Source organism: Dendrobates tinctorius, unplaced genomic scaffold (assembly GCF_039654945.1).
Source record: "Dendrobates tinctorius isolate UK_male_01 unplaced genomic scaffold, ASM3965494v1 ptg000069l, whole genome shotgun sequence".
NCBI classification, from domain to species: Eukaryota; Metazoa; Chordata; class Amphibia; order Anura; family Dendrobatidae; genus Dendrobates; species Dendrobates tinctorius.
In genome coordinates this window covers 20,879,965-20,905,561 of record NW_027361737.1, presented here as the reverse complement: position 1 = coordinate 20,905,561, position 25,597 = coordinate 20,879,965, and the positions used below count along the sequence as shown (strand labels likewise).

The 25,597-nt window shown below is 48.0% G+C and overlaps 1 protein-coding gene across 6 annotated transcripts in view; it reads left to right on the top strand.

Moving 5' to 3' along the window:
* SAP130 (Sin3A associated protein 130) overlaps positions 1-25,597 on the top strand; it is a 73,659-nt gene that overhangs the window by 7,212 nt on the left and 40,850 nt on the right. For all 6 annotated transcript variants that reach the window (XM_073581159.1, XM_073581157.1, XM_073581158.1 and 3 more), the window contains exons 2-3: positions 11,083-11,185; positions 14,647-14,867. In XM_073581159.1, the coding sequence (XP_073437260.1) occupies positions 11,089-11,185; positions 14,647-14,867 (318 nt within the window). In that variant the 5' untranslated portion in view covers positions 11,083-11,088. The remainder of the gene's footprint in view (positions 1-11,082; positions 11,186-14,646; positions 14,868-25,597) is intronic.

The following is a 25,597-nucleotide window of genomic DNA, read 5'->3' as shown; positions in this document are numbered from 1 at the left end:
CTATGTATCCATACAACCATGGTAGTTTTGTAGGATTAGTGATGTACTTTCAGATAGTCTCATATATTTCGATGGTGAGAGGTGCATCATCTCCCTATAGGTGCTGCTTCCAGGACCCCAACCTACTCTACATTTATCGAATATTCTATCGATACACTACAAGGGTCTCAGATGGAAATAGTCCTCTTAGTTTTTGTGAATTTTAGGATTTGTTCAATTTGAGTGTGGCCCTCAGATGAAATTTATGTTCTCTGTTCCTTATATAGACCTTGTGACTCTATAGCTTGTGTCTGTCACAGGGTTACAGGGCTGTGGTGGAGTCAGTAAGCCAAACCTCCGACTCCTCAATTTCCCTGACTCTGACCCCACAGCCCTGGTCACTACTTATCATGTACATAAAGTGCAGCACAGATTCATCTCATCTACGACTCCACAGCACTGGTCACTACTGAGCATGTACATAAAGTGCAGCACAGATTCATCTCATCTACAACTCCACAGCAATGGTCACAACTGAGCATGTGCATAAAGTGCAGCACAGATTCGTCTCATCTACTACTCCACAGCATCGGTCACTACTGAGCATGTACATAAAGTGCAGCACAGATTCATCTCATCTACAACTCCACAGCACTGGTCACTACTGAGCATGTGCATAAAGTGCAGCACAGATTCATCTTATCTACGACTCCACAGCACTGGTCACTACTGAGTATGTGCAGAAAGTGCAGCACAGATTCATCTCATCTACAACTCCACAGCACCGGTCACTACTGAGCATGTACATAAAGTGCAGCACAGATTCATCTCATCTACAACTCCACAGCACTGGTCACTACTGAGCATGTGCATAAAGTGCAGCACAGATTCATCTCATTTATGACTCCCCAGCACTGGTCACTACTGAGCATGTACATAAAGTGCAGCAAAGATTCATGTGTGCTGTGAAGATTTGGTAAAGGACCTGTGGATGGAGAGTAAGCGATTGTTTTTTTGACAAACTGCTCTCCTGGACTAGTATTGTCTGAAAGGGGATAACCCCCTTAATATCTCCATACATATTAGATTAGTCTGAAGTCGACCAGACCTGCAGATACAGCCGTATCGGCCCACAGTCTGTGTATTGGGGCCTCTCATATCTTCCATGAGATGATGTGGGGCATTTTGGATTTTAGAGCTCAATACTTTAGTTGTTCAAGAGAGAAGATGGTGTTTGACAATGTCTTTCTCCCTTCTTATGTTTGAAAATACATGAATGGTTCTGCCTAGCCGAATGCTCATGTGTATGGGGTAATAGGGGAAAGAGAGGTGACAACGAAATAAGTGTAGGGCTCATGGTGTCATGTATCAGTGCTTAAATTGTAATGTTTTGGTGTCAAATTGTGCTATATTGTTTTTTTTACCATAATAACTTATGACATGACAACCTGGAGTAGTTTGATGTTTCCAGCATAAGGGATTCTTTGAGGACAAGGCAGTTACCTTCTCTTAGGTCATACCTTTTTGCTGGATACAGTATCCATAGTGCAGGTTATTTGTGCCTGGTAAATTTGTTTCCTATCCTGTCATCCCCCCCCCCCCGATAGATTTTATATTAAAGGGAATCTGTCAGGATGAACCTTCCTAAGCTATAAATATGGGTATGTAGGTCATGGGAAGCTGAATAAATTGCTACCTTGATATTTGTGAACCGATGTCTTAGGGTCCCGTTTCACTTAGCGACGCACCAGCAATCCCGACAACGATACGACCTGGTAAGGATCGCTGGTGCGTCGCTAAATGATTGCTAGTAAGCTGCCAAACAGGCAGATCTCTTCAGCGATGCAGCAACCATCCAGTGATCCTCAGCTCTCGTTGGGACCTTGTCACACAGTAGCGATTCTGAACGATTCCAGCCTGCATCCCTGAGTTCTGCATCGCCAACAAGGTCGCTCGTCGGGTCAAACACAGTCATGCGCGCTGGCCAGCGGGACGCCGACAACGAAAACATTTGAGCACGATCAGCGATATCCTGCGGTGGGGCCGGTTGCTGCTGCGTGTCACATGTAACGAGATCGCTGGCGAGGTCGCTGTTGGGTCACAAAATCGGTGACGCTTCAGCAATCTTGCTAGCGATCTCGCTATGTGTGAAGGGGGGCTTTATTCCAGGGAAATCCACTTTTTTCTTATATGTAAATGAGCTGGCTGTTAAAGGGAATCTGTCACCCTATTTTCGCCTATCAGCTGTCGGTACTGACATCAGGGGCTTATCTACAGCATTCTGTAATGCTGTATGTAAGCCCCCCAATGTAACCTGAAAGACAAGAAAAAGGAGTTAGATTATACTCACCCTGGCGTTCGGTCTGGTCCGATGGGTGTTGCCGTCCCGTCCGGCGCCTCTCATCTTCTAACGGTGATGTCCTCTTCTTTGCTGCCTGTCGTGGCTCCTGCGCAGGCGCACTGCTCTGCCCTGTTGAGGGCAGAGCAGAGTCCTGCAGTGTGCAGGCGCTGGGAGAGGTCCGGCGCCTGCGCACTGCAGTATTCTGCTCTGCCCTCAACAGGGCAGAGCAGTGCACCTGCGCAGGAGCCACGACAGGCAGCAAAGAATAAGATGTCACCGTTAGAAGGGAGGCGCCGGACCGCAACACTCATTGGACCAAGACCGGACCACCCCTGGGTGAGTATATTATAACTCCTTTTTTTTTTATCTTTCAGGTTACATCGGGGGCTTATCTACAGCATTACAGAATGCTGTAGATAAGCCCCTGATGTCGGTGCTGGCAGCTGATAGGCGAAAAATAGGGTGACAGATTCCCTTTAAGATCTATGGATGGGACATAGATCTCCCTAAGAATCTACCTACAGGGCTTATTGTAAATGAAAGTAGGCATTACAAGTGTGAGACATGTAATGACTGACAGTCTGCTCTCTTGATCTGCATGTCTCACACTGGTAAGGCTTGCATGCCTGTATAGACAGTTATGAGGGTTGATCCTACTGACACATTCCCTTTAACATTACATTCAGCATCCGGAACCTCATACAAACCCGAAGCCGGGTATACTTCACTCTGTTCAATCTAAAGCAGGAGTGAGAGAGACTGAAATCTTACCGTTGCTTCTTTTCTAAGATGTGTGCGGAGATGTCTTCCTTGCAGAGGATTTGTTGTACACATTACATCTTTCCATATTATAAAAAAAAAAATTTGTTCTAAGAATGTTAATTGCTGACCAACTTATCCCTTGCGTACTTTCACCTGTACTATATATTGCAATACTTCAATATTGCCATTTATAGGAATAATAACTATCGTATATCCTGACTCAATTCAAAGTAGGAAAAGCACGGTGGCAGGGACCTTAATTAGGCTCCTGACTGCCATGTCAACCCACTGACAACCCACAATCGCAGTTCCTGCTAGAAGTTGATGGACACAGTGATGGGTTCTCCATTGACACTACAGCATTGCTGGCTAAAGGTAAGCGCAGCGCTCAAAAGCCTCATAGGGAATTACTGGAGGACAAAAGTGCCCACATTCTGCTGATCAGTGCAGGTCAATAACCTATCATGTAGATTGATAGATAATTTTTTTTTCATTCAGCAAGCCCTGTAAGTGCTACTGTCAGAGAGCGGGATCAGCTCTTAAGCGCGCTCCATGCACCCGCACTTTATGAAGGATAATATAATGAAAAGGATTTGCAGACCCATAGTACATCAAAAGAAAATAATGTGGGGGTAACCACTATAGAGTTAATTTCAGACCAGTACCGCCTCTTAAGGTATATCAAGTATAAATTAGAATATCATATTTAATCAAGCAATAATCTTTCTTACAATAAATCACACAGCAGAAATAGAGGACAGTACAAACAAGCCCCTAAAAAACCCTTAAAAACAGTTGGGGCAGCATGGTTCGAGCAAAGTGCAACTGGCATGTACACATAATTTGTTACAGGCAATACATCGAGTATACAGGTACATAGCCATGTTAAAAAATACAAGGCAATGGAGTCAGTGTAGAAAACAAAAGCCAATTGATGCTACTTGTTAGTGGTAATCTGCTTTGGCTGTAAGGGTATGTGCACACGCTGCGGATTCTGCTGCGGATCCGCAGCGGATTTGGCCCTGCGAATCTGCAGCAGTTCCGCAGACTCTGTACAGTACAATGTTAGCCAATGCAATGGTTTTAAATCCGCAGCATGTCAATTCTTTCTGAGGATTCCGCAGCAGTTTGACACCTGTTCCATTGTCCAGGTGTCAAGTCCGCAGGGGAAAACCGCTGGCAAATCCGCAGGAAAACCGCAGGTCACTTTACCTGCGGTTTTAGGCTACATTCATACTAGCGTCGTGTGACGTACGTCGCAATGCGCCGTTTTGGAGAAAAACGCATCCTGCAAAGTTGCCCGCAGGATGCGTTTTTTCTCCATAGACTTGCATTGCGACGTATGGCCACACGTCGCATCCATCATGCGACGGATGCGTTGTGTTTTGGTGGCCGCGACGCACACAAAAACGTTACATGTAACTTTCTCGTTCGCCTTATTGGGGGACACAGAGACCATGGGGTGTATGCTGCTGCCACTAGGAGGCTGACACTATGCACAAAAAAAGGTTAGCTCCTCCTCCGCAGTGTACACCCCTCCGACCGGCAGGAAGTTCCTCAGTTTAGCTTAGTGTCAGTAGGAGGTGGACACGGGTCTTTCATTAGACCCATATCTACCTCGATGTGCGTCGTTCCTTTTCAGGTTCCAGGAGGGATACAGTGTGAAGAGTCACAACTGTACTCCCACAAAGAGGCTATGAGTACGGCGTGTACTGCCACCCCGTATCCTCTTAGTTCTCCGGGCGGACCACAGGCTGAGCACAGGTGTCGTGCCAGCGAAAACAGATGGTCCTTGCCCCCCGCCTCCCACCCACTCGCCCACCAGAGCCTGTCGGTTGGACGAGGCGCGAATATGTAGAAGATGAGCAGACAGCGTGGGATACAGAAGGTACCTTTATTGGAGCACCGGAAAGCCACAAGATGACCCGGGAGCGGCGCCAAAGTAGCGCCGCAGATTCTTGCACTGCTCGCGCCGTCCGACGGTCGTCGCATCCCTTTTTGGCCCCGGCGGCGGTGCGGGCCTTCTTCACCCCACCGCCGGTATTCTTGTGAGGGTTGCGTCTGGGAGCAGGGCTATGGCGGCGTCTCCTTTAGGGGCGGACGCGGCTGCGTCGCAATTCTTCCGCGCCGCCTTGTGCTGACAGGCGGCCGCCGTTTCAAATTTAGTCCCCGGCTTCAGTTTGGGCCTTTGCACCCGTCGCGGCCACGCCCCCCGTTCATTATCATAGGCCGGCTGCGCTCCCGCCCGTTCCTAAGCCCTCCCACCGCCTCTCTAGTCTTGTGGCTGGGAAGGGGGAGGAGGCGGTTCTTCCCTCTGGTGCAGGCGGCTAGCTCCGCCTTTCTTCTTACACAAAGACCGCGCTTTTTGATTCCTCACATCAGGCTGCCGCCATCTTTGCAGCCTGACAGCCGGAGACTACAGCAGATGCCATCTTTCGGGGACACCGGACCGTGAGTAGTTCTGCAACTGCAGACTGACACCCTACCCTGCCTTGCTGTCCCCCAACCCTCCAGCACTTCCGCAGATTTTTTTCGCATGCTCCTCTTGCAATCGCAAATTCCATTCTCTGCCGGGACTGCAACAATCCCGTTCAGCAGGATGCCGTCCAGGAGCCATCTACTGCGCCACGTGAAATCGAACCCCCCATTCCTGGCTGGGCCTCGTCCCTTTCACAATCTGTTGCAGACCTCACCAGGGTGTCTCAGTCCCTAGTTGGCCGTTCTTGATAAGTTGCCCCTGGACACTTCTGCAGGGTCCAGCAGGTCGCAAGACGTTCCATCTGAGCCAGCTAGCAGATGCCGCGAAAGGCCCAGGCAGGATCCACGGCTGGAATCCTCTCCTGGTCTCTCATCGGCACCTAGTCCTTCCCAGCAGTCGCCCTCCCGTGCCTCCTCACCCGAGTCAGGTGAAGCGTTCTTGGATATGTCCTCTGAAGGGATTTTAGAGCTGGATTCTGACCAGGACGCGGACATGAAGGTTACGGTACAGAACCTCATTGCTGCGATTAACCACACCTTCGAAATATCTGACTCCCCTGCGAAATCCTCAGATCAGGAGGTTTCGTTCAGACGGGCACAAACACCATCCAGGGTATTCGCCTTCCACTCTGAGTTTGGCAAGATCCTTGGCAGGGAAAGAGAAAATCCGTCCAGGCGATTTCAAAGAGGGAAGCGTCTCGGCGTGCTGTATCCGTTGGCTAAAGAGCTCTCTGACAACTGGTCTGCTTCCCTGTCGGTGGACGCACCCGTGTCCAGACTTTCTAATAACACGGTTCTCCCGCTTTCAGGTGTAGCGTCACTAAAGGATTCTAATGATAGAATTATAGAATCCTTGGCAAAGTCAGCATTCGCGGCGGCTGCAGCGGCGCTATGTCCAGTCTTTGCCTCATCTTGGGTGGGAAAGGCCATAGCCACTTGGGCAGAGGATCTCCGTAAGGGCATCCTAGATAAGGCCCAACCAGAGCAATTGACCGATCTGGCCAACCAGATTTCCCATGCAGGGGATTATCTGCTTTCTGCTTCCTTGGATGCCGCGTCTCGCGCTGTTCAGGCGTCAAGCAACGTTGTGGCAATCCGACGTACAATTTTGCTCAAGGCTTGGCAGGCGGACTTGTCTTCTAAAAAGTCTCTTACCAATCTGCCTATTCATGGAGCGCGTCTCTTTGGGTCCCAGCTGGACCAGATTATTAAGGACGCCACTGGAGGCACGAGTTCTCTCCTCCCTCAGTCCAAACCTCGCAGACCCCCGCCAAGGCGTCAGTTTCGGCCCTTTCGGGCTTACCGCCGCTTCAATACGGCAGAGAACTTCTCTAACCAACAAAGACCACAGCTACGCCAGGATAGAAAGACGGTGTCCTTCAGACCCACTCCCTCCTGGCGATCTCACTCCTCCCAGGGCAGACCCTCCAGGTCCAGATCTGAACGGTCCACGTCAGCATGACTGTCAACGAACTCCCGAGGGTCCCTCCCAATTGGGAGGTCGACTCCGTTTCTTCAGGGATACCTGGCTGGCCTCAGTAGAGGACGCTTGGGTCAGGGAGCTTGTATCTTCAGGGTACAAGATAGAGTTCATTTCTCGTCCACGCGATCGCTTCTTCGAGTCCCGTCCTCCAAAAGATCCAGCCTTAGTTCCGGGGTTCTTGCATCCATCGCCTCTCTCCTCAGTTCCGGGGTGATTGTGCCCGTTCCCAAATCAGAACGTTTCACAGGGTTTTCTTCAAACCTGTTCGTGGTGCAGAACAAAGGCGGGACAGTTCGCCCCATCTTCGACCTCAAATTACTCAACAGGAGAGCCCGACTGCGTCATTTCCGAATGGAGTTTCTTCGGTTAATCGCTTCCATGGAGACGCAGGAGTTCATGTGTTCAATAGACATTCAAGATGCCTATCTACATGTTCCCATATTCTCCGGGCATCAGAAATTCCTGCGATTCGCCAGGAACATTATCAATTTTGTGCACTGCCGTTCGGTCTTGCCACCGCACCCAGAGCATTTACAGAGATCATGGCGGTGTTGATGGCCTGGTGGAGAATCAGAGGTCTCGTTCTTTTTCCGTACCTCGACGACATTCTGATCAAAGCTCCATCCTTTCGTCAAGCTCGCCAAAGTCTTACCTGACCAATTTCGGGTGGCTCATCAACGAAAAGAAGTCTTGTCCCGACACAACGTCTTGTGTTTCTGGGTCTATTGTTCGACACTCGTCGATCGAGGGTTTTTCTCCCTCAAGAGAAAATTGGCTCCCTGCAACGGGACGTACGATCGCGGCCGCTCATGAGACTTCCATCTCTCCGGACGACCATCAAAGTCCTGGGAAAGATGGTGGCGGCAACAGAGGCGGTCCCCTTTGCCCAATTTCACTCCAGACCTCCAACTCGCCATCCTATCCCGGTGGAACAGGAATGTCCTTTCCCTGGATCGCCCATTTCATCTTTCAAACCATGTCAAGCAGTCCCTCAATTGGTGGCTGACGTCTCCTCTCATCTCCCTAGGACGGTCATTCCTCCCCTTTCACTGGCAGATTGTGACAACGGATGCCACCCTCCTCGGCTGGGGGGGCAGTGTTCCGCAATCACACTGTTCAGGGTCGTTGGTCAACTCAGGAGTCAGCCCTGCCATTCAACGTCCTCGAGATACAAGCGATTTATCTGTCTCTCGTTCACTGGGAGAGACTTCTCAGGGGACTGCCTATCCGGATTCAGACAGACAATGCCATGGTGATGGCATATGTCACACGCCAGGGAGGGACGCGGAGTGTCTCAGCCTGGGCAGAAATGTCCAAGATTCTTCATTGGGCGGAGGCTTCAGTCCCGGCAATATCCGCTGTACACATTCCCGGCGTGGACAATTGGGCCGCCGATTTCTCAGCCGCGAGGATCTCGCGGCGGGTGAGTGGTCCCTACATCCGGAAGTATTTCTTCAACTTGCCGTCGTGGGGAACCCCGGACGTAGATCTGCTAGCTTCTCGCCTCAACAGAAAAGTTCCACAGTTTGTATCCAGGGCTCGAGATCCTCTCGCGGTGGGCGCCAATGCTCTGGCCATTCCTTGGTCACAGTTCGAGCTCCCCTACCGGTTTCCTCCCCTGCCTCTTCTTCCCATGCGGCTGAAGAAAATCAAGGCGGAAGGAATTTCAGTCCTCCTCTTCGTCCCGAATTGGCCCAGTAGGGATTGGTTCGCGGACATCGCCAACCTTCTCGCGGACGCCCTCTGGAAGCTTCCAGACTGAGAAGATCTGCTGTCTCAAGGTCCGATTTGCCACCCCAATTCTCGGCCGCTCAATTTAACGGCGTGGCTGTTGAGGCCGAGGTTTTGCAACGATCAGGATTTTCCGATCGAGTTATTCATGCCAGGAAGCCATCGTCTTCCAAGATTTATTGCCGTTCTTGGAAGAACTATTTCACTTGGTGCGAGATCAATGACATTCCGCCCATGTGTTTTTTCGCTCCCTTCTGTCCTGGCGTTCCTTCAAGCGGGGCTGGATGCGGGTCTTGCCCTCAGCTCTTTAAAGGGTCAAGTGTCGGCGCTGTCCATTTTATTTCGGAAGACGGCTCCCGTCCTCAGGTTAAAACCTTCCGTCAAGGTGTGGCTCACATGGTTCCTCCGTACCGAGCGCCCGTAGATCCATGGGATCTTAATCTGGTTCTCGAGGTTCTGCAAGGTCCTTCCTTTAAACCTCTCTGGGATGTTTCCCTTTCTCTCCTTTCGTGGAAAGTAGCCTTTCTGGCAGCCATCACCTCCATCCGGCGCGCGTCGGAATTGGCGGCCCTCTCTTGCCGCTCTCTTTGTATTCTACCAGGACAAGGTAGTTCTGCGGCCTCCGCCCTCTTTCCTTCCTAAGATTGTGTCCACTTTCCACCTGATTGAGGACATTGTTCTCCCGTCCTTTTGTCCGGGTCCAGCTCACCCTCGGGAGCGGTCCTTGAACAAGCTGGACTTGGTCAGGGCGATGAATGTCTACCTAACTAGGATGACTTCTTGCGGAAGACAGATTCTTTCTTCATCATTCCAGATGGGGCGCGGAAAGGTCACCCGGCCTCCAAAGCTACTATTGCTCGCTGGATCAGATCGGCAATTTTGGAGGCCTACCGGGTCAAACAACGAGTGGTCCCTCCGGGAATTAGAGCGCACTCTACCCGGGCAGTGGGTGCCTCCTAGGTGGTACGTCACAGAGCTTCCGCGCTGCAGCTTTACGAAGCTGCATCCTGGTCATCGGTTCACACGTTTGTAAAATTCTACAAGGTCCATACCTACGCTTTGGCAGATGCCAGCCTAGGTAGAAGGATCCTGCAGGCTGCGGTAGTGAGTCCGCTGGCCTGATGGAAGTTTGTTTTTCCCACCCCAGGGACTGCTTTGGGACGTCCCATCAGAGACCCCCAATAAGGCGAACGAGAAAACAGGATTTTTGGGTTGCTTACCGTAAAATCTGTTTCTCGGAGCCTTCATTGGGGGACACAGCACCCTCCCATGTTCTACAACTCTTGTTATTATGTTGGTTGGTTTGAGTTGTCTGTTCTGTTTTCAATCTATTCTGTTACTTCTCCTACTGCTTTCTCACTAACTGAGGAACTTCCTGCCGGTCGGTGGGGTGTACACTGCGGAGGAGGAGCTAACCTTTTTTTGTGCATAGTGTCAGCCTCCTAGTGGCAGCAGCATACACCCCATGGTCTCTGTGTCCCCCAATGAAGGCTCCGAGAAACAGATTTTACGGTAAGCAACCCAAAAATCCTGTTTTTTTTGTGCATTGTGTCCGCCATTTTCGACTGCGCATGTGTGGCCGAAACTCCGCCCCCTCCTCCCTGGACATTACAATGGGGCAGCGAATGCGTTGAAAAACTGCATCCGCTGCCCCTGTTGTGCAAATCTTTCACAACGTGCGTCGGTACGTCGGCCCGACGCATTGCGACGTACGTCACACGACGCTAGTGTGAAAGTAGCCTTACTTGCAAATCCGTGCGGAAAAATCCGCAGGGGAATCCGCAGCGTGTGCACGCAGCCTAACCCTTGTGGAGCAGCAGAATATTTAACCAGACATAGCTCAATAATACAGACCATGTGCCGTTGTTAGCAGAACCACACTGCCCAGCACCCCAACGCGCGTTTTGCGTGTAGCTTCGTAAGGGGGTCATGTCCTCTTTCTGCTGTTTTTTTTTTTTTTTTTTTTTGTAATAAAGATTATTGATTGATTTAATATATCACTCCAGTTTATACTTGATCATATTTATGAAGGATGTACTTGAACGTCCAAAGTTGGGAAAGTAGTCATAAACAAATTACAGAACAAATTAAAGCAAAGAACGTAATGGATCTATATGGATATTCAGCCTCTGAATGTAAAGGCGTCAGCCCTCATTTACCGACCATAATGACAAATAATAATTTTCCATGTTCTGTATGTAAGTGATTTCTGCTGTGTTCCACAATGACCGAGCATAGAGATTAAGGCTTACACTGACGGGCGCATATTTCTTCACAACATGATTTAATTTTTTTTTTTTTTTTTTAGGTGGACATGAGTTCACAACAGTTTCCCCGTCAAGGGGTCCCCATTCCCTCACCACAGATTATAACTGGTGGAACGACTATGAGTCAGAATATTCCAGGGACAGGTAATATCCTTTGAATGTACATGTGTAACTACTGTACTTAACAAAGCACTCCCAAGACCTTTTATATCCAATAAACCTGTGTCCTTACATATGGCGTATAGTGCAAATGCAATACTTACTGATCGACGTCTTCCATGGTTTCTCGCACATGTGACTGAAATTCCAGTTCTCCAGATCACCCTGGGCTTTATATGTGAGCCTAAAGTTGCTATTAATTTTTATCCTTTGGATAAAGATGCTCCATAGACTTGCATTGTAAAATCGACATATGATCCTGGGAGTTGGAATTTGAGTCACAAGAATGAGAAGAGGACCGGGGTGGCGCAGGAAACTGGGGAAGATGGTGATCGGCAAGTATTTTATTGCACTTGCACTATTTCTGATTTAACTTACATAGCCCCATCATATTCCACAGCACTTTAGACATCATATCTGTCCCCATTGGGGCTCACAATCTAAATTCCCTATCATGTCTTTGGAGTGTGGGAGGAAACCGGAGAACCCAAAGGAAATCCAAACAAATATGGGGAGAACATTGACTCCATACAGATGTTGTCTTTGGTGGGATTTGAACCCAGGACCCCAGTGCTGCAAAGCAACAGTGCTAACCACTGAACTACCCACAATATATAACGTGTATACTGTATACACAGGTTTAAGGGGAAAATTATTTTCTTGGAATTGCTTCTTTAAGGTGTAATTGTGGGATAACCCTCTTATCACCTGTCTATAGAATAGCTGATAAATTGCCACTGGAGTGACAGTTGAGCATTTTGGGTTTTCAACTTACTGTTGAAAAGTAAGTAAATTGTGCGACTGTGTCCATTATTAACCCCTTAGCGACAGAGCCAGTTTGCAGCTTAATGACCAGGCCAATTTTTACAATTCTGACCACTGTCCCTTTATGAGGTTATAACTCTGGAACGCTTTAATGGATCCCGCTGATTCTAAGATTGTTTTTTCGTGACATATTGTACTTCATGTTAGTGGTAAAATTTCTTCGATAAGTCTTGTGTTTATTTATGAAAAAAACAGAAATATGGCGAAAATTTTGAAAATTTTGCAATTTTAAAACTTTAAATTTTTATGCCCTCAAATCAGAGAGATGTGTCACACAAATTTCTTAATAAATAACATTTCCCACATATCTACTTTACATCAGCACAATTTTGGAAGCAAAATTTTTTTTTTGTTAGGAAGTTATAAGGGTTAAAAGTTGACCAGCGATTTCTCATTTTTACAACAAAATTTACAAAACCATTTTTTTTAGGGACCACATCATATTTAAAGTCATTTTGAGGGGTGTACGTAACAGAAAATACCCAAAAGTGGCACCATTCTAAACACTAGACCCCTCAAGGTGCTCAAAACCACATTCAAGAAGTTTATTAACCCTTTATTAACCCAGGAACTAAAGCAATGTGGAAGGAAAAAATTATAACTTTTTTTTGCAAAAAATTTACTTCAGAACCAATTTTTTTTATTTTCACAAGTGTTAAAAGAGAAAATCAACCACAAAATGTGTTGTACAATTTCTCCTGAATACGCTGATACCCCATATGTGGGGGTAAACCACTTTTTCAGCACACGGCAGAGCTCGCAAGGGATGGAGCGCCGTTTGACTTTTTCAACGTAGAATTGGCTGGAATTGAGATCGGATGCCATGTTGCGTTCGGAGAGCCCTTAATGTGCCTAAACAGTTGAAACCTCCAACAAGTGACCCCAAACTAGACCCATTAAGGAACTTATCTAGATGTGTGGTGAGCACTTTGAACCTTCAAGTGCTTCACAGAAGTTAATAACGTAGAGCCGTGAAAATAAAAAATCCATTTTTTTTCCACAAAAATGATCTTTTCGCCCCCAAATTTTTATTTTTACAAGGGTAACAGGAGAAATCATACCCGCACAGTTGTTATGCGATTTGTCCTGAGTACGCCGATATCCCATATGTGGGGGGGAACCACTGTTTGGGCGCATGGTAGAGCTCGAAAGGGAAGGAGTGCCATTTTGGAATGCAGACTTTGATGGAATGGTCTGCAGGCATCATGTTGCGCTTGCAGAGCCCCTGATTGGCCTAAACAGTGGAAACCACCCCACAAGTGACCCCATTTTGGAAACTAGACCCATTAAGGAACTTATCTAGATGTGTGGTGAGCACTTTGAACCTTCAAGTGCTTCACAAAAGTTTTTAAACGCAGAGCCGTGAAAATAAAGTCTTTTTTTATTTCCACAAAAGTGATTTTTTAGACCCCAATTTTTAGACCCCCAAAGTTGGCAAATAGTGGAAACCCCTCAATTCTTGCTCCAACTCTCATCCCAACCCTAACCCTAATCCCAACCCTAATCCCTAATTCTAACCCTAATTCTAGTTCGCCCTAACCCTAATTCTAACCCTAGTCGTGACCCTAGCCCAGCCCTAACCCTAGCACAACCCTAACCCTAGCACAACCCTAACCCTAGCACAACCCTAACCCTAGCACAACCCTAACCCTAGCACAACCCTAACCCTAGCACAACCCTAACCCTAGCACAACCCTAACCCTAGCACAACCCTAACCCTAGCACAACCCTAACCCTAGCACAACCCTAACCCTAGCACAACCCTAACCCTAGCACAACCCTAACCCTAGCACAACCCTAACCCTAGCACAACCCTAACCCTAGCACAACCCTAACCCTAGCACAACCCTAACCCTAGCACAAGCCTAACCCTAGCACAAGCCTAACCCTAGCACAAGCCTAACCCTAGCGGAAAACTGAAAAAAAAAATATTTTCTTTATTTCATTATATTGGCCTATATAAGGGAGTGATAAACAGGGGGGTTATGTACTATTTTTTTTATTTTGATCACTATGATCGTTTATCATAGTGATCAAAATAATGAATGGAATCTGCCAGCCGGAGCCGGCAGATTCCCGGTTGGGCGCACTGCGCATGCGCCCGCCATTTTCAAGATGGCGGCGCCCATTGGAGGATGCCGGCGGGACGTGGGACCACCGGGAGGGGACGGAGGGCCACGGAGAGGTACCGGGGGGGATCGGGGACCCTATTTCTCTCTCCTCTGATGTGCGATCACATCAGAGGAGAGAGAAATTAAATGTAAAATCGCGGCTTTTTTTTTTTTTTGCAGTCGCCGTTATAGGGTTAATAACGGTGATCGCAAAAGCGGGGGTCGGTAAAAACCGAACGATTCATGTTCTCTGGGGTCTCGGCTACCCCTGGCAGCCGAGACCCCGGAGAAAATCCGACACTGGGGGGCGCTATTAACTTAAATCACAGCACCGTGAATTAACGGCGCTGTGGTTTTAGTACCCTTAATTACCGCCGTTAAAAGGCGTATCGGCGGTCGTTAAGGGGTTAATTCTTCCTAAATCTTAATGGCAGTCAGTTTGCAACATGCTACCTACAATATTCTTACACATTAACAACAGAAGACTGCTCTTTTTCTCTCTTAATTAAGGTGGTGATGAGCCTTCACGGGAAATGGAGGGTCTGTCAAGGGACATACTTACTGCAAGTACAGTTCTTCCTCCAAGGGATGACAAACAAGAAGCTGTGGTGGTCCGACCATACCCTCAGTTACAGATGGTCCCCAACCACTCTCCTAGTCCTCTGACCATGGCGGCTCAGTCTGCCCATCTCCCAAATGTCCCATTGGCCTTCTCTGAGAACATCCTGAAGGTGATTATCTTTTGATGAAGATGTTTTCTTCCTTTGCTAACATTTTTGGAACAGTTGGTGTAATCTTATAAGGAAAATTGTTAACGCAAATAGAAAGATTTGCACACTGTGGGGAGATCACAACTGTGTCAGAAAATTGATCCTAAATCCTTTAATATTTAAAGAGATTTTCCTTCCCAATGGATATATGGTGACTGCCTTATTAGCAAGTAGAGCGGATTATTTTAAGCTTAATTCGAACACTACAGTTAAAACTGCTTTAATGTTTTATTTTTTTTTCAAAGTCTGGGGAGGAAATATAAAATCCGTTAACAAGTAAGCATTTTTGGTTTATTCTTGCAATAGAAATGCCAGAAATAATTAAAAAAAAAAAATGCCAACAAAAACATGAACCATGTGGCATACTTCACAAGTATGTCAATCAGGTCTAAAACGTGTGCGACTAAAGGTTTTAAATCTTTGTCCTCTCTTCTGTGCAAGGGCTACTGAATAATGAGAGAGACTGGTCTATATGGAATAATCACCTGACAATCCAATAATAAACTTTTGAAGGCGTTCTCCCACAAACAAAGTTTATTTTAATCAATAGATCTTGAAATAGTATTAAGTTCCACAATTGGAGGAGTTAAAAAAACAAAACAATGTTCCTGTGCTGAGATAATCTTATGAATGTGCCCCTGCTGTGTACTGTGTGATGGCTGTGTCTGACCGTACAGGGACGTGGTCTGATCATACCACAGCTCCTACGCAGGGGAGGAAGAATATGGCTACATTCTGACTGTGATTGTTTGGTGCAATTTTGACTGTGTGTTTTTGCTGCGTCAAAAATTCAGCATCTTACAGTTAGAGCTAAGTGGATGGGATTTATAGAGGGCTTATACCACAGTGGGTTTTCTTCTTTTTTTTTTTGTTACGCAACGATGCATGTTTGAAATCCACAGCACGTCAAGTTCTCTTGCTGGTACTCAGTTTTCTGTGTGGATTTTCCCCATAAAATGACATTGGATGAGGAAAATCCGCAGGTAAAAGTACACATGCTGCGGAAACACATCAAAATTGCTTGTAATCCGCACCTATGTACACTACAGTTCAAAAGTTTAGGGTCACCCAGACAATTTTGTGTTTTCCATGAAAACTCATACTTTTATTAATCAAGTGAGTTGCCAAATGAATTTAAAATCTAGTCCAGACATTGACAAGGTTCGAAAAAAAGATTTTTATTTGAAATAATAATTTTCTCCTTCAAACTTTGCTTTCGTCAAATAATGCTCCCTTTGCAGCAATTCCAGCATTTCAGACCTTTGGCATTCTAGCAGTTAATTTGCTGAGGTAATCTGGAGAAATTTCACCCCATGCTTCCAGAAGCCCCTCCCATAAGTTGGTTTGGCTTGATGGGCACTTTCTGCGTACCATACGGTCAAGCTGCTCCCACAACAGCTCAATGGGGTTGAGTTCTGGTGACTGCCCTGGCCACTCCATTACAGATAGAATACCAGCTGCCTGCTTCTTCCCTAAATAGTTCTTGCATAATTTGGAGGTGTGCTTTGGGTCATTGTCCTGTTGTAGGATGAAATTGGCTCCAATCAAGCGCTGTCTACAGGGTATGGCATGGCGTTGAAAATGGAGTGATAGCCTTCCTTATTCAAAATCCCTTTTACCTTGTACAAATCTCCCACTTTACCAGCACCAAAGCAACCCCAGACCATCACATTACCTCCACCATGCTTGACAGATGGCGTCAGGCACTCTTCCTTTTCAGTTGTTCTGCGTCTCACAAATGTTCTTCTGTGTGATCCAAACACCTCAAACTTGGATTCGTCTGTCCATAACACTTTTTACCAATCTTCCTCTGTCCAATGTCTGTGTTCTTTTGCCCATATTCATGGCTTTTTCTTTGCCACTCTGTCCTGAAGGCCAGCATCCCGGACTCGCCTCTACACTGTAGACATTGACACTGGCGTTTTGCGTGTACTATTTAATGAAGCTGCCAGTTGAGGACCTGTGAGGTGTCGATTTCTCAAACTACAGACTCTAATGTACTTGTCTTGTTGCTCAGTTGTGCAGCAGGGCCTCCCACTTCTCTTTCTACTCTGCTTAGAGCCTGTTTGTGCTATCCTCTGAAGGGAGTAGTACACACCGTTGTAGGAAATCTTCAGTTTCTTGGCAATTTCTCACATGGAATAGCCTTCATTTCTAAGAACAAGAATAGACTGTCGTGTTTCACATGAATGTTCTTTTTTTTCTGGCTATTTTGAGAGTTTAATGGAATCAGCAACTGTAATGCTCCAGATTCTCAACTAGCTCAAAGGAGGTCAGGTGTATAGCTTCCCTAATCAGCCAAACTGTTTTCAGCTGTGCTAACATACTTGTACAAGGATTTTCAAGGCAATTCTAACCATCCATTAGCCTCCTTACACAGTTAGCAAACACAAAATACCATAAGAACACTGGAGTGATGGTTGTTGGAAATGGGCCTCTATACATCTATGAAGATATTGTATTACAAACCAGAGGTTTGCAGCTAGAATAGTCATTTACCACATTAACAATGTATAGAGTGTATTTCTGAATCATTTAATGTTCATTAAAAAATCTGTGCTTTACTCTGTCGCCTCATTGGGGGACACAGAACCATGGGTGTTATGCTGCTGTCCACTAGGAGGCGACAATATGCATAATCTGAAAAGATTAACTATGGATCCTCCTCTGCAGTATACACCCCTGGACGGTGTCAGCCTTCTCCAGTTTTTGCTTAGTGTCGCATAGGAGGCACACCTAAAGATTTTTTTTCCCTTTTTTATTTTTTTCCTGACTGATTACAGATGAAGAAAAGTGGGTCTCCTGCGAGACCCCCGGCATGGCTCCCGACAACGATATGGATCACTGGTGCATTGCTAAGTGGTCGCTAGTGAGCTGCCACACAGGCAGATCTCACCAGCGACATTGCTGGGGTCGGGGGTCGCTACTTACCTGTCAGACGCGGCGATCCTGACGTTCTGCCCGCCTCCACGCCTCGCTCGTCGGCGCCACAGGAAGCGCCCGACGAGAAATGGTCCAGGAGCTTCTCGCGCGACCAACGATGAGCAGCGGGGGAGCCGGTCGGAGGTAAGTATCACATGCAGCGATATCGCTAGCAATATCGCTGCAACATCACAAAATCGGTGACTTTACAGCGATATTGCTAGCGATATCGCAGTGTGTAACGGGGGCTTTAGGCTCCTCTGCGCAGCCACCCCTGTAGGGTTCCTGATAGCTAGCCTCTGTGCACTATGCCGGGCTCAAGAAAGAGAACCAGGCAGGACTGTTTTTATGCATTCTGCACAGCCTGCAAAACCACTCTCCTCAGTGGTAGCACGTACCCGCATTGCCGGGATTGCATCCAAAACACTGGGTCAGAACCCTAGGAAGCCCCTACCAATGCTTCAGCGTCGGCTACCACGCCGGAATGGTCTGCTCAGATGTTGCAGTCTATGACACAGTCCATAGATAATCTAACCTCCACACTGCTGCAGGCTCTGCAAGGGCATGTCTCGGCTATGAACGTTACCCAGCAAAAGGATAGCTTGTCTCGGGAACATGCCGTTTCCGACACTCACAGACGTAAGCGAACCCACAGGTCGCGGTCATCTGCGTCATCCCATAGCACACGGTCATCTCCCTCCAGGGAGAGACACCGTGATTCCAGGTCACCTAGACCGTCCCCTACCAGAGACAGACAACGCAGATCCCCACAGCGATCGACGACAGCAGACCTCCACTCCACTTTGCCCACCAGGGAACGCCTTAGTGACACGCAGGATTCTGAAGGCATCTGTGACTCCGACTCAGACATCGAAACGGAGAGGTCTGCGGTACCTCGTCCCCCTAGCACTACAGCGCTAGTTGAGGACATAGTCTCTTCCATCCACCGGGTGCTGGAAATTTCTGATCCAACCCCGGAAGCCCCAGAACACAAAATTTGCTTTGAAAGTGTCCTGAAACCACCTAAGGTCTTCCCTAATCACCCGGAGTTTCAGACAATACTTACTAAGCAGTTCTCGCAGCCTGAGAAGAAATTTGCCAATCGCAAATATTTGGAAGCAAGGTAGCCCTTCCCAGAGAAGGACAACAAGGGGTGGACAGACCCACCCGAAGTGGACCCCCCAGTCTGTAGGCTAGCAGCACAGACCCTACTCTCACTGCCAGATAGCTCAACCCTCAGGGACACAGCAGACCAGCAGGTAGAACGCATGGCCCGTTCAGTTTTCGAAGCGGCAGGGGCCTCCCTGTCCCCGCGTTCGCTTCAGTTTGGGTGGCCAAGGCCATTCTGGCTTGGGCCAAAGCATTGCAAGAGGGTCTTCAAGCTTCAAATCCCGGGCTTTCGGACCAAGCGGTTCAAATAGCAGTTGTAGCAGATAACATGCTTCATGCAGCCCTGGACTCTGCAAGATATGTAGCGGGGATAGCAGCAAACGCCATCACGATCCGGCGTATCCTCTGGCTGCGGGAATGGAAAGCGGATGCGGCCTCAAAGTGCCTCACGCATCTCCCGTCCCTTAGTGGATGACTTTTTGGTGAAAAGTTGGACACAATGATATCCAACGCCACTGGGGGAAAGTGTACCTCTCTCCCTCAGCTGAAACCTAGACGCACGTTCAAACGGCGTAACCAAACACGATTTCGATCCTTTCGGAATTCTTTGGCTGGTCCGTCTCGCGACCAGCACAAAATCGTAACCGCTCTCCACGCAGGGACAACCCACGAGCGGTGCAGAGGCCGGACAGGGCCTGGCAGTCGAAAGCAGGCCAAGCGAAACCCAAGGGAGGAAAACCTCAGAACTTCGCTTCATCATGACTCACGAACTCCGGAAGACACACCACCAGTAGGCGGGCGACTTCTACTCTTTCAGCAAGTCTGGCTGCCTATTACAGAAGACAGGTGGGTCAGGGAAATAGTGTCTTCCGGATACAAGATAGAGTTCACTTCCAGTCCACCGAACTGGTTCTTCCTCTCTGTTCCACCAAAACCGCCAGACAAGGCTCGTGCTTTCCACCAAGCGGTCTCTCTCCTTCAAGCATGAGTCGTAGTACCGGTTCCTGTGAACGAACGCTTCCGAGGGTTCTACTCCAATCTATTCGTAGTCCCCAAGAAAGGAGGCAGCGTCCGGCCCATACTAGACCTAAAACAGCTCAACAAATATGTACGGGTCCGTCGTTTTCGCATGGAGTCCCTTCGGTCCATCATTGCGTCCATGGAGCAGGGAGAATATCTCGCCTCCATAGATATACAAGACGCATACCTGCACATACCAATTGCTTCCGTCCATCAACGGTTTCTCATCTTCGCGATCAACCAGGACCACTACCAGTTCGTGGCTCTCCCGTTCGGGCTTGCCACGGCTCCAAGAACGTTTACCAAGGTCATGGCAGCTACCATGGACGTTCTACACTCCAGAGGAATTGTAGTCGTTCCATACCTGGACGACCTTCTCATCAAGGCTTCCACATTCAAGGACTGTGAGGACAGTGTCTCAATCACAATCGACACTCTGAGTCGCCTGGGCTGGTTAGTCAACCTACAAAAGGCATCGACTACCCCGAGTCAGGCCCTGACCTTCCTGGGGATGCTATTCAACTATTCCACGGGTCTGGTGCTCCTACCCAGGCACAAGACACTGGCTCTCCGTCTGGGAGTTCGCATACTCCTCCGCAATCCTCCTCGATCCCTCCGGTTTGCCATGAGAGTCCTCGGCAGGATGGCAGCAGCAATGGAGGCGGAACCATTTGCCCAGTTTCACCTCAGGCCTCTTCACCTTGCCATCCTCAAGTCTTGGGACAGGAATCCCTTCTCCCTCAACAGGGAATTCCGGTTGACATCGTCAACCAGGAGGTCCCTACACTAGTGGCTCAAGCCAACTTCGCTTGCAAGAGAAAAATCGTTTCTCTCAGGTCACTGGAAGGTCCTGACCACCGATGCAAGCCTGACAGGTTGGGGTGCGGCGCACTTACATCACTGGGCACAAGGCAAGTGGTCACCAGCGGAAATGACTTGGCCCGAATTTCCAGAATATTGATGGGCAATCTTCCTGGCACTGAGAGCCTTTCATCGCTTGCTGGCAGCCTCTCACATAAGGATACAGTCTGACAATGCCATGGCGGTGGTATATGTGAATCACCAAGGCGGGACCCGCAGTGCCCAGGCGATGAGAGAAGTGGCACATATCCTCCACTGGGCGGAAGAGACGAGGTTGGTACTCTCAGCCATCCACATTCCGGGTGTGGACAACTGGGAAGCAGACTTCCTCAGCAGACAAGGAATGGACGCGGGGGAGTGGTCTCTCCATCCCGAAATTTTTCACCAGATCTGCCATCGCTGGGGGACCCCGGACGTGGACCTAATGGCATCCCATCTCAATGCCAAGGTCTCCAATTTCATGGCCAGGACACGCGACCCGTGGTCGCTCGGAGCGGATGCCCTGGTGCAGGACTGGATCCAGTTCCAGCTTCTGTTCATTTTTCCACCCATCCCCCTGATCTCCAGAGTCGTGAGGATGATCAAACAAGAGGGAGTTCCAACCATCCTAATCGCGCCGGACTGGCTCAGACGTACATGGTACGCCGACGTCGTGCAACTTACAGCAGACGCCCCCTGGCGTCTCCCCAACAGTCACGACCTTCTGTCACAAGGTCCGTTCTACCATCTGAATTCAGGGGCTCTCAATTTGATGGCGTGGCCCTTGAAACCTGGCTTCTAACCCATGCAGGGCTCTCACCAGACGTCATCACAACCGTGATCAAAGCAAGAAAGCCAGCCTCCGCCAAGATTTATTATCGTACCTGGAGAGCTTTCTTTACCTGGTGTGAATCCCGTGGACAGGTCCCACTCCCTTATTCCCTCCCGAAGGTGCTGGGTTTTCTTCAATTGGGCCTGGACGCCGGGCTATCCCTTGGCTTGCTTAAGAGCCAGGTGTCAGCGCTTTCAGTGCTTTTCCAAAGGCGTATTGCTAACAAGCCGCAAGTAAGGATTTTTCTCCAGGGAGTTTTCCGATTGGTTTCCCCCTACAGACACCCACTGGAAACGTGGGATCTCAATCTGGTCCTGGCAGCATTACAGGCACCACCTTTCGAACCCCTTAAGGAAGTCCCACTCCGCATCCTGTCACAGAAAGTGTTTTTTCTGGTGGCAATCACCTCGCTGCGCAGGGTGTCTGAATTGTCAGCACTCTCCTGCAGACGGCCTTTCCTAGCTTTTCACCTGGACAAGGTGGTTCTCCGTACAGTACCATCCTTCCTTCCGAAGATTGTGTCCACCTTCCACCTCAATGAAGAAATTTCACTGCCATCCCTTTGCCCAGTTCCGGTCATAGAGTGGAGAAGGCTCTGCATACGTTTGACCTCGTCAGGGCATTGCGTATATACGTGTCTAGGACTGCACCCTTCCGGAAGTCTGATTCTCTTTTCCTTCTTCCGGAGGGCGTTCGCAAGGGTCTGCCGGCTTCCAAATCTACCCTTGCCAGGTGGTTCTAGTCCACCATACAAGAGGCTTACCGACTTAACAATTCCCCTCTTCTGGCCGGTATCACGGCGCACTCTACGCGGGCAGAAGGGGCCTCCTGGGCCATTCGGCACCAGGCTTCGGCACAACAAGTGTGTAAGGCGGCCACTTGGACTAGCCTACACACGTTTACGAAACACCACAGTGTTCATACCCAGTCCTCAGCGGATGCGAGCCTGGGTAGACGGGTTCTGCAGGTGGCAGTGCCCCAAGTTTAGGGACCTGCTAGCACAATATTCGTCCATTGCTTCCCACCCAGGGACTGCTTTGGGACGTCCCATGGTTCTGTGTCCCCCAATGAGGCGACAGAGTAAAGGAGATTTTTGTGTACTCACCGTAAAATCTTTCTCTTAACCTCTAATTGGGGGACACAGCTCCCACCCTGTTGCCCTTACAGGCCGTTGTTTACGGTTGAGTTCTCATATTGTTCTTTGAGCTCATACATAGTAGCCTTCTTACAGGCATGGTTATGTTATTTGTTACGTTCCTCCTAATGCTTTTGCACAAAACTGGAGAAGGCTGACGCCGTCCAGGGGTGTATACTGCAGAGGAGGAGCCAAAGTTAATCTTTTCAGATTATGCATAGTGTCACCTCCCAGTGGACAGCAGCATAACACCCATGGTTCTGTGTCCCTCAATTAAGAGGCTAAGAGAAAGAGATTTTACGGTGAGTACACAAAAATCTCCTTAAGGAAATATCTAAGTGACCCTAAACTTTTGAACGATAGTGTATGTCCATAAATTTTTGTTGATGCCAAATACCGGGAAGTATCAAGAACCAAAGAAGTTTTATTTAAGGCATGATACATCAAAAAGAGACAAAAAAGCAATAAAAACATATTGTGAAACACACACAAAACGGCAATGAAAAAACGCAACTTACCTAATTTAAATAGGTGTAGGCAGGGTCGTGGAGTTGGTATAAAATGGACCGACTCCGACTCGTAAAATATATAATAAATTGGGTACAGTAATTCAATGCAGAATGTGCTGAATATTTTTTCATAGGAATTTGGGAAAGTTATGAAATGTCCTATAAATGGCTGTTCTAAGGCTACATTCACACACAGCGTTTTTGCTGCGTTTTTTGAGGATATGTTTTTCAGCTGCAAAAGCAGATCAGATTTTTAAAAAACCGCATCACCTGAAAGGTTTTTGAGCTCATAATGTATTCAGTAGCAAAAGCAGATTAGAAATCTTCTCCATCCATTTATCCATATCTGTCTGTTTTTGGTACAGATAAGATATGGACAATGAAAGCCGGATAGCACAGAGACTAAAGGTACTGTCACACTTAGCGATGTACCAGCGATCCCGACCAGCTATATGACGCGGTCAGGATCACTGGTACGTCGCTACGTGGTCGCTAGTGAGCTGCCACACAGGCAGATCTCACCAGCGACATCGCTGGGGACGGGGTCGCTACTTACCTGTTACACTAGGTGATCCTGCGTCCTCTCGCCCGCCTCCACGCTCTTCTCTCCACAGGAAGCTGACGACGAGAAGCGGTTCAGGACGTTCTCGCGCGATCAGCGATAACCAGCGGGTCGTAGGTAAGTATCACACACAGCGATATCGCTAGCAATATCACTATAACGTCACAAGTTATAGCGATATTGCTAGCGATATCGCTTAGTGTGACAGTACCTTAACACTCTTTTTTTTTTTTTTTTTTTAGCACCAGTCAGGTACACCTCATAGCTGCCCAAAAGGACGCCCAGAACAGGCATTGCTCGTCTTCAGTAACACATCAACATCAATTGATAGTTGGAATAAATAGACTGCATTCACCACATCTTCTTAAGGTGCAGGCTTTATTTTCAAGTGTAGGGGTGTGCAGTATGAGGTTCGCAGCAGCTGAGATGTCAGTGGTGAACTCTAGCACCAGTGAAGCTCCTCCTCTACAGACAAGGGTACAACGCAGACAAGTAAACATATTCAGAAAGAAGGAAGGCACTATCTCAGAAGAATTGCTAGAGTGAACAAGATAACAAGATTAAGGTAATTACTTCTTAAAGCATATTAAGCATATTTAAACTTTCAATAAACTGTGCATAAATCAATAGTCCAGTATACTGTATGTTCTCTCTGTATGCTTGATGCTTGTTTGTTTTTTCTTTGAGCTCATATACTTTTGGGAAGCTAGCTTTTATACAATATACATACAATATACAGGGAAAATACAGCAACAGGATTGATGAGGACTTATATGAGGACTTGTATAGGTATAGAAGCCAAAACAACAAGTTATTAGCTCTGTTATCAGTTTCTTTGTTCCTGGAGTATGATACACAACAAACTTGCTCCCTCCCTCTTCCCCTCTTCAGAGATTGTGAAGCATTTAGTGAGCTGTACCCTAATAAGAAAAGCCTTGGAAATTCAAAGTAAAGCTATCTAATCACATATTTTGAAAACTTTATTGTCATCTGTACTATTGATTTATGCAAAGTTTGTTTTATTTCTATCTAAAATTATACAGTGGGGAAAGTATGTATTTGATACACTGTCGATTTCCCACCTACAAAGAATAGAGAGGTCTGACATTTTTAATCATAGGTACACTTCAACTGAGAGAAACAGAATCTACAGGAAATGTCTGACCTCTGTAATTGCAAACAAAGGTTTCTGTACCAAATATTAAGTTCTGTTTTTCTATTGTATCAAATACTTCATATCATCATATTTTTCGCTTTATAAGACGCTCCGGATTATAAGACGCACCCCAAATTTTGAGGAGAAAAATAGGAAAAAACTTTTTTTTTAATAAAATGGTGGTGCTTCTTATAATCCAGGCGTCTTATTGCTTACCGGTCTGTCCTTGGGTTGCTGTCGCCCACTCTGTCCCCTGGGTGCTGTCGCCCACTCTGTACCTGGTGCTGCCGCCACTGCGCTGGGTCCTCCGGGTGCTGCCGCCGCGCTGGGTCCCTTGGGTGCTGGTGCTGCCGCCGCGCAGCACGGGACAGAGCCCGGTGGCGGCGGCAGGCACCGGGGGACACAGCGCGGAGGCAGAAGCAGCAGCACCCAAGGGACCCAGCGCGGCGGCGGCAGCACCCGGAGGACCCAGCGCGGTGGCGGCAAGTAACGGACACCCGCAGCGGCAGCCCAAAAAACGTATGTTTGCATTGTAAGACGCACCCCTATTTTCCCCCAAAATTTTGGGGAGAAAAAGTCCGTCTTACAAAGCGAAAAATACGGTA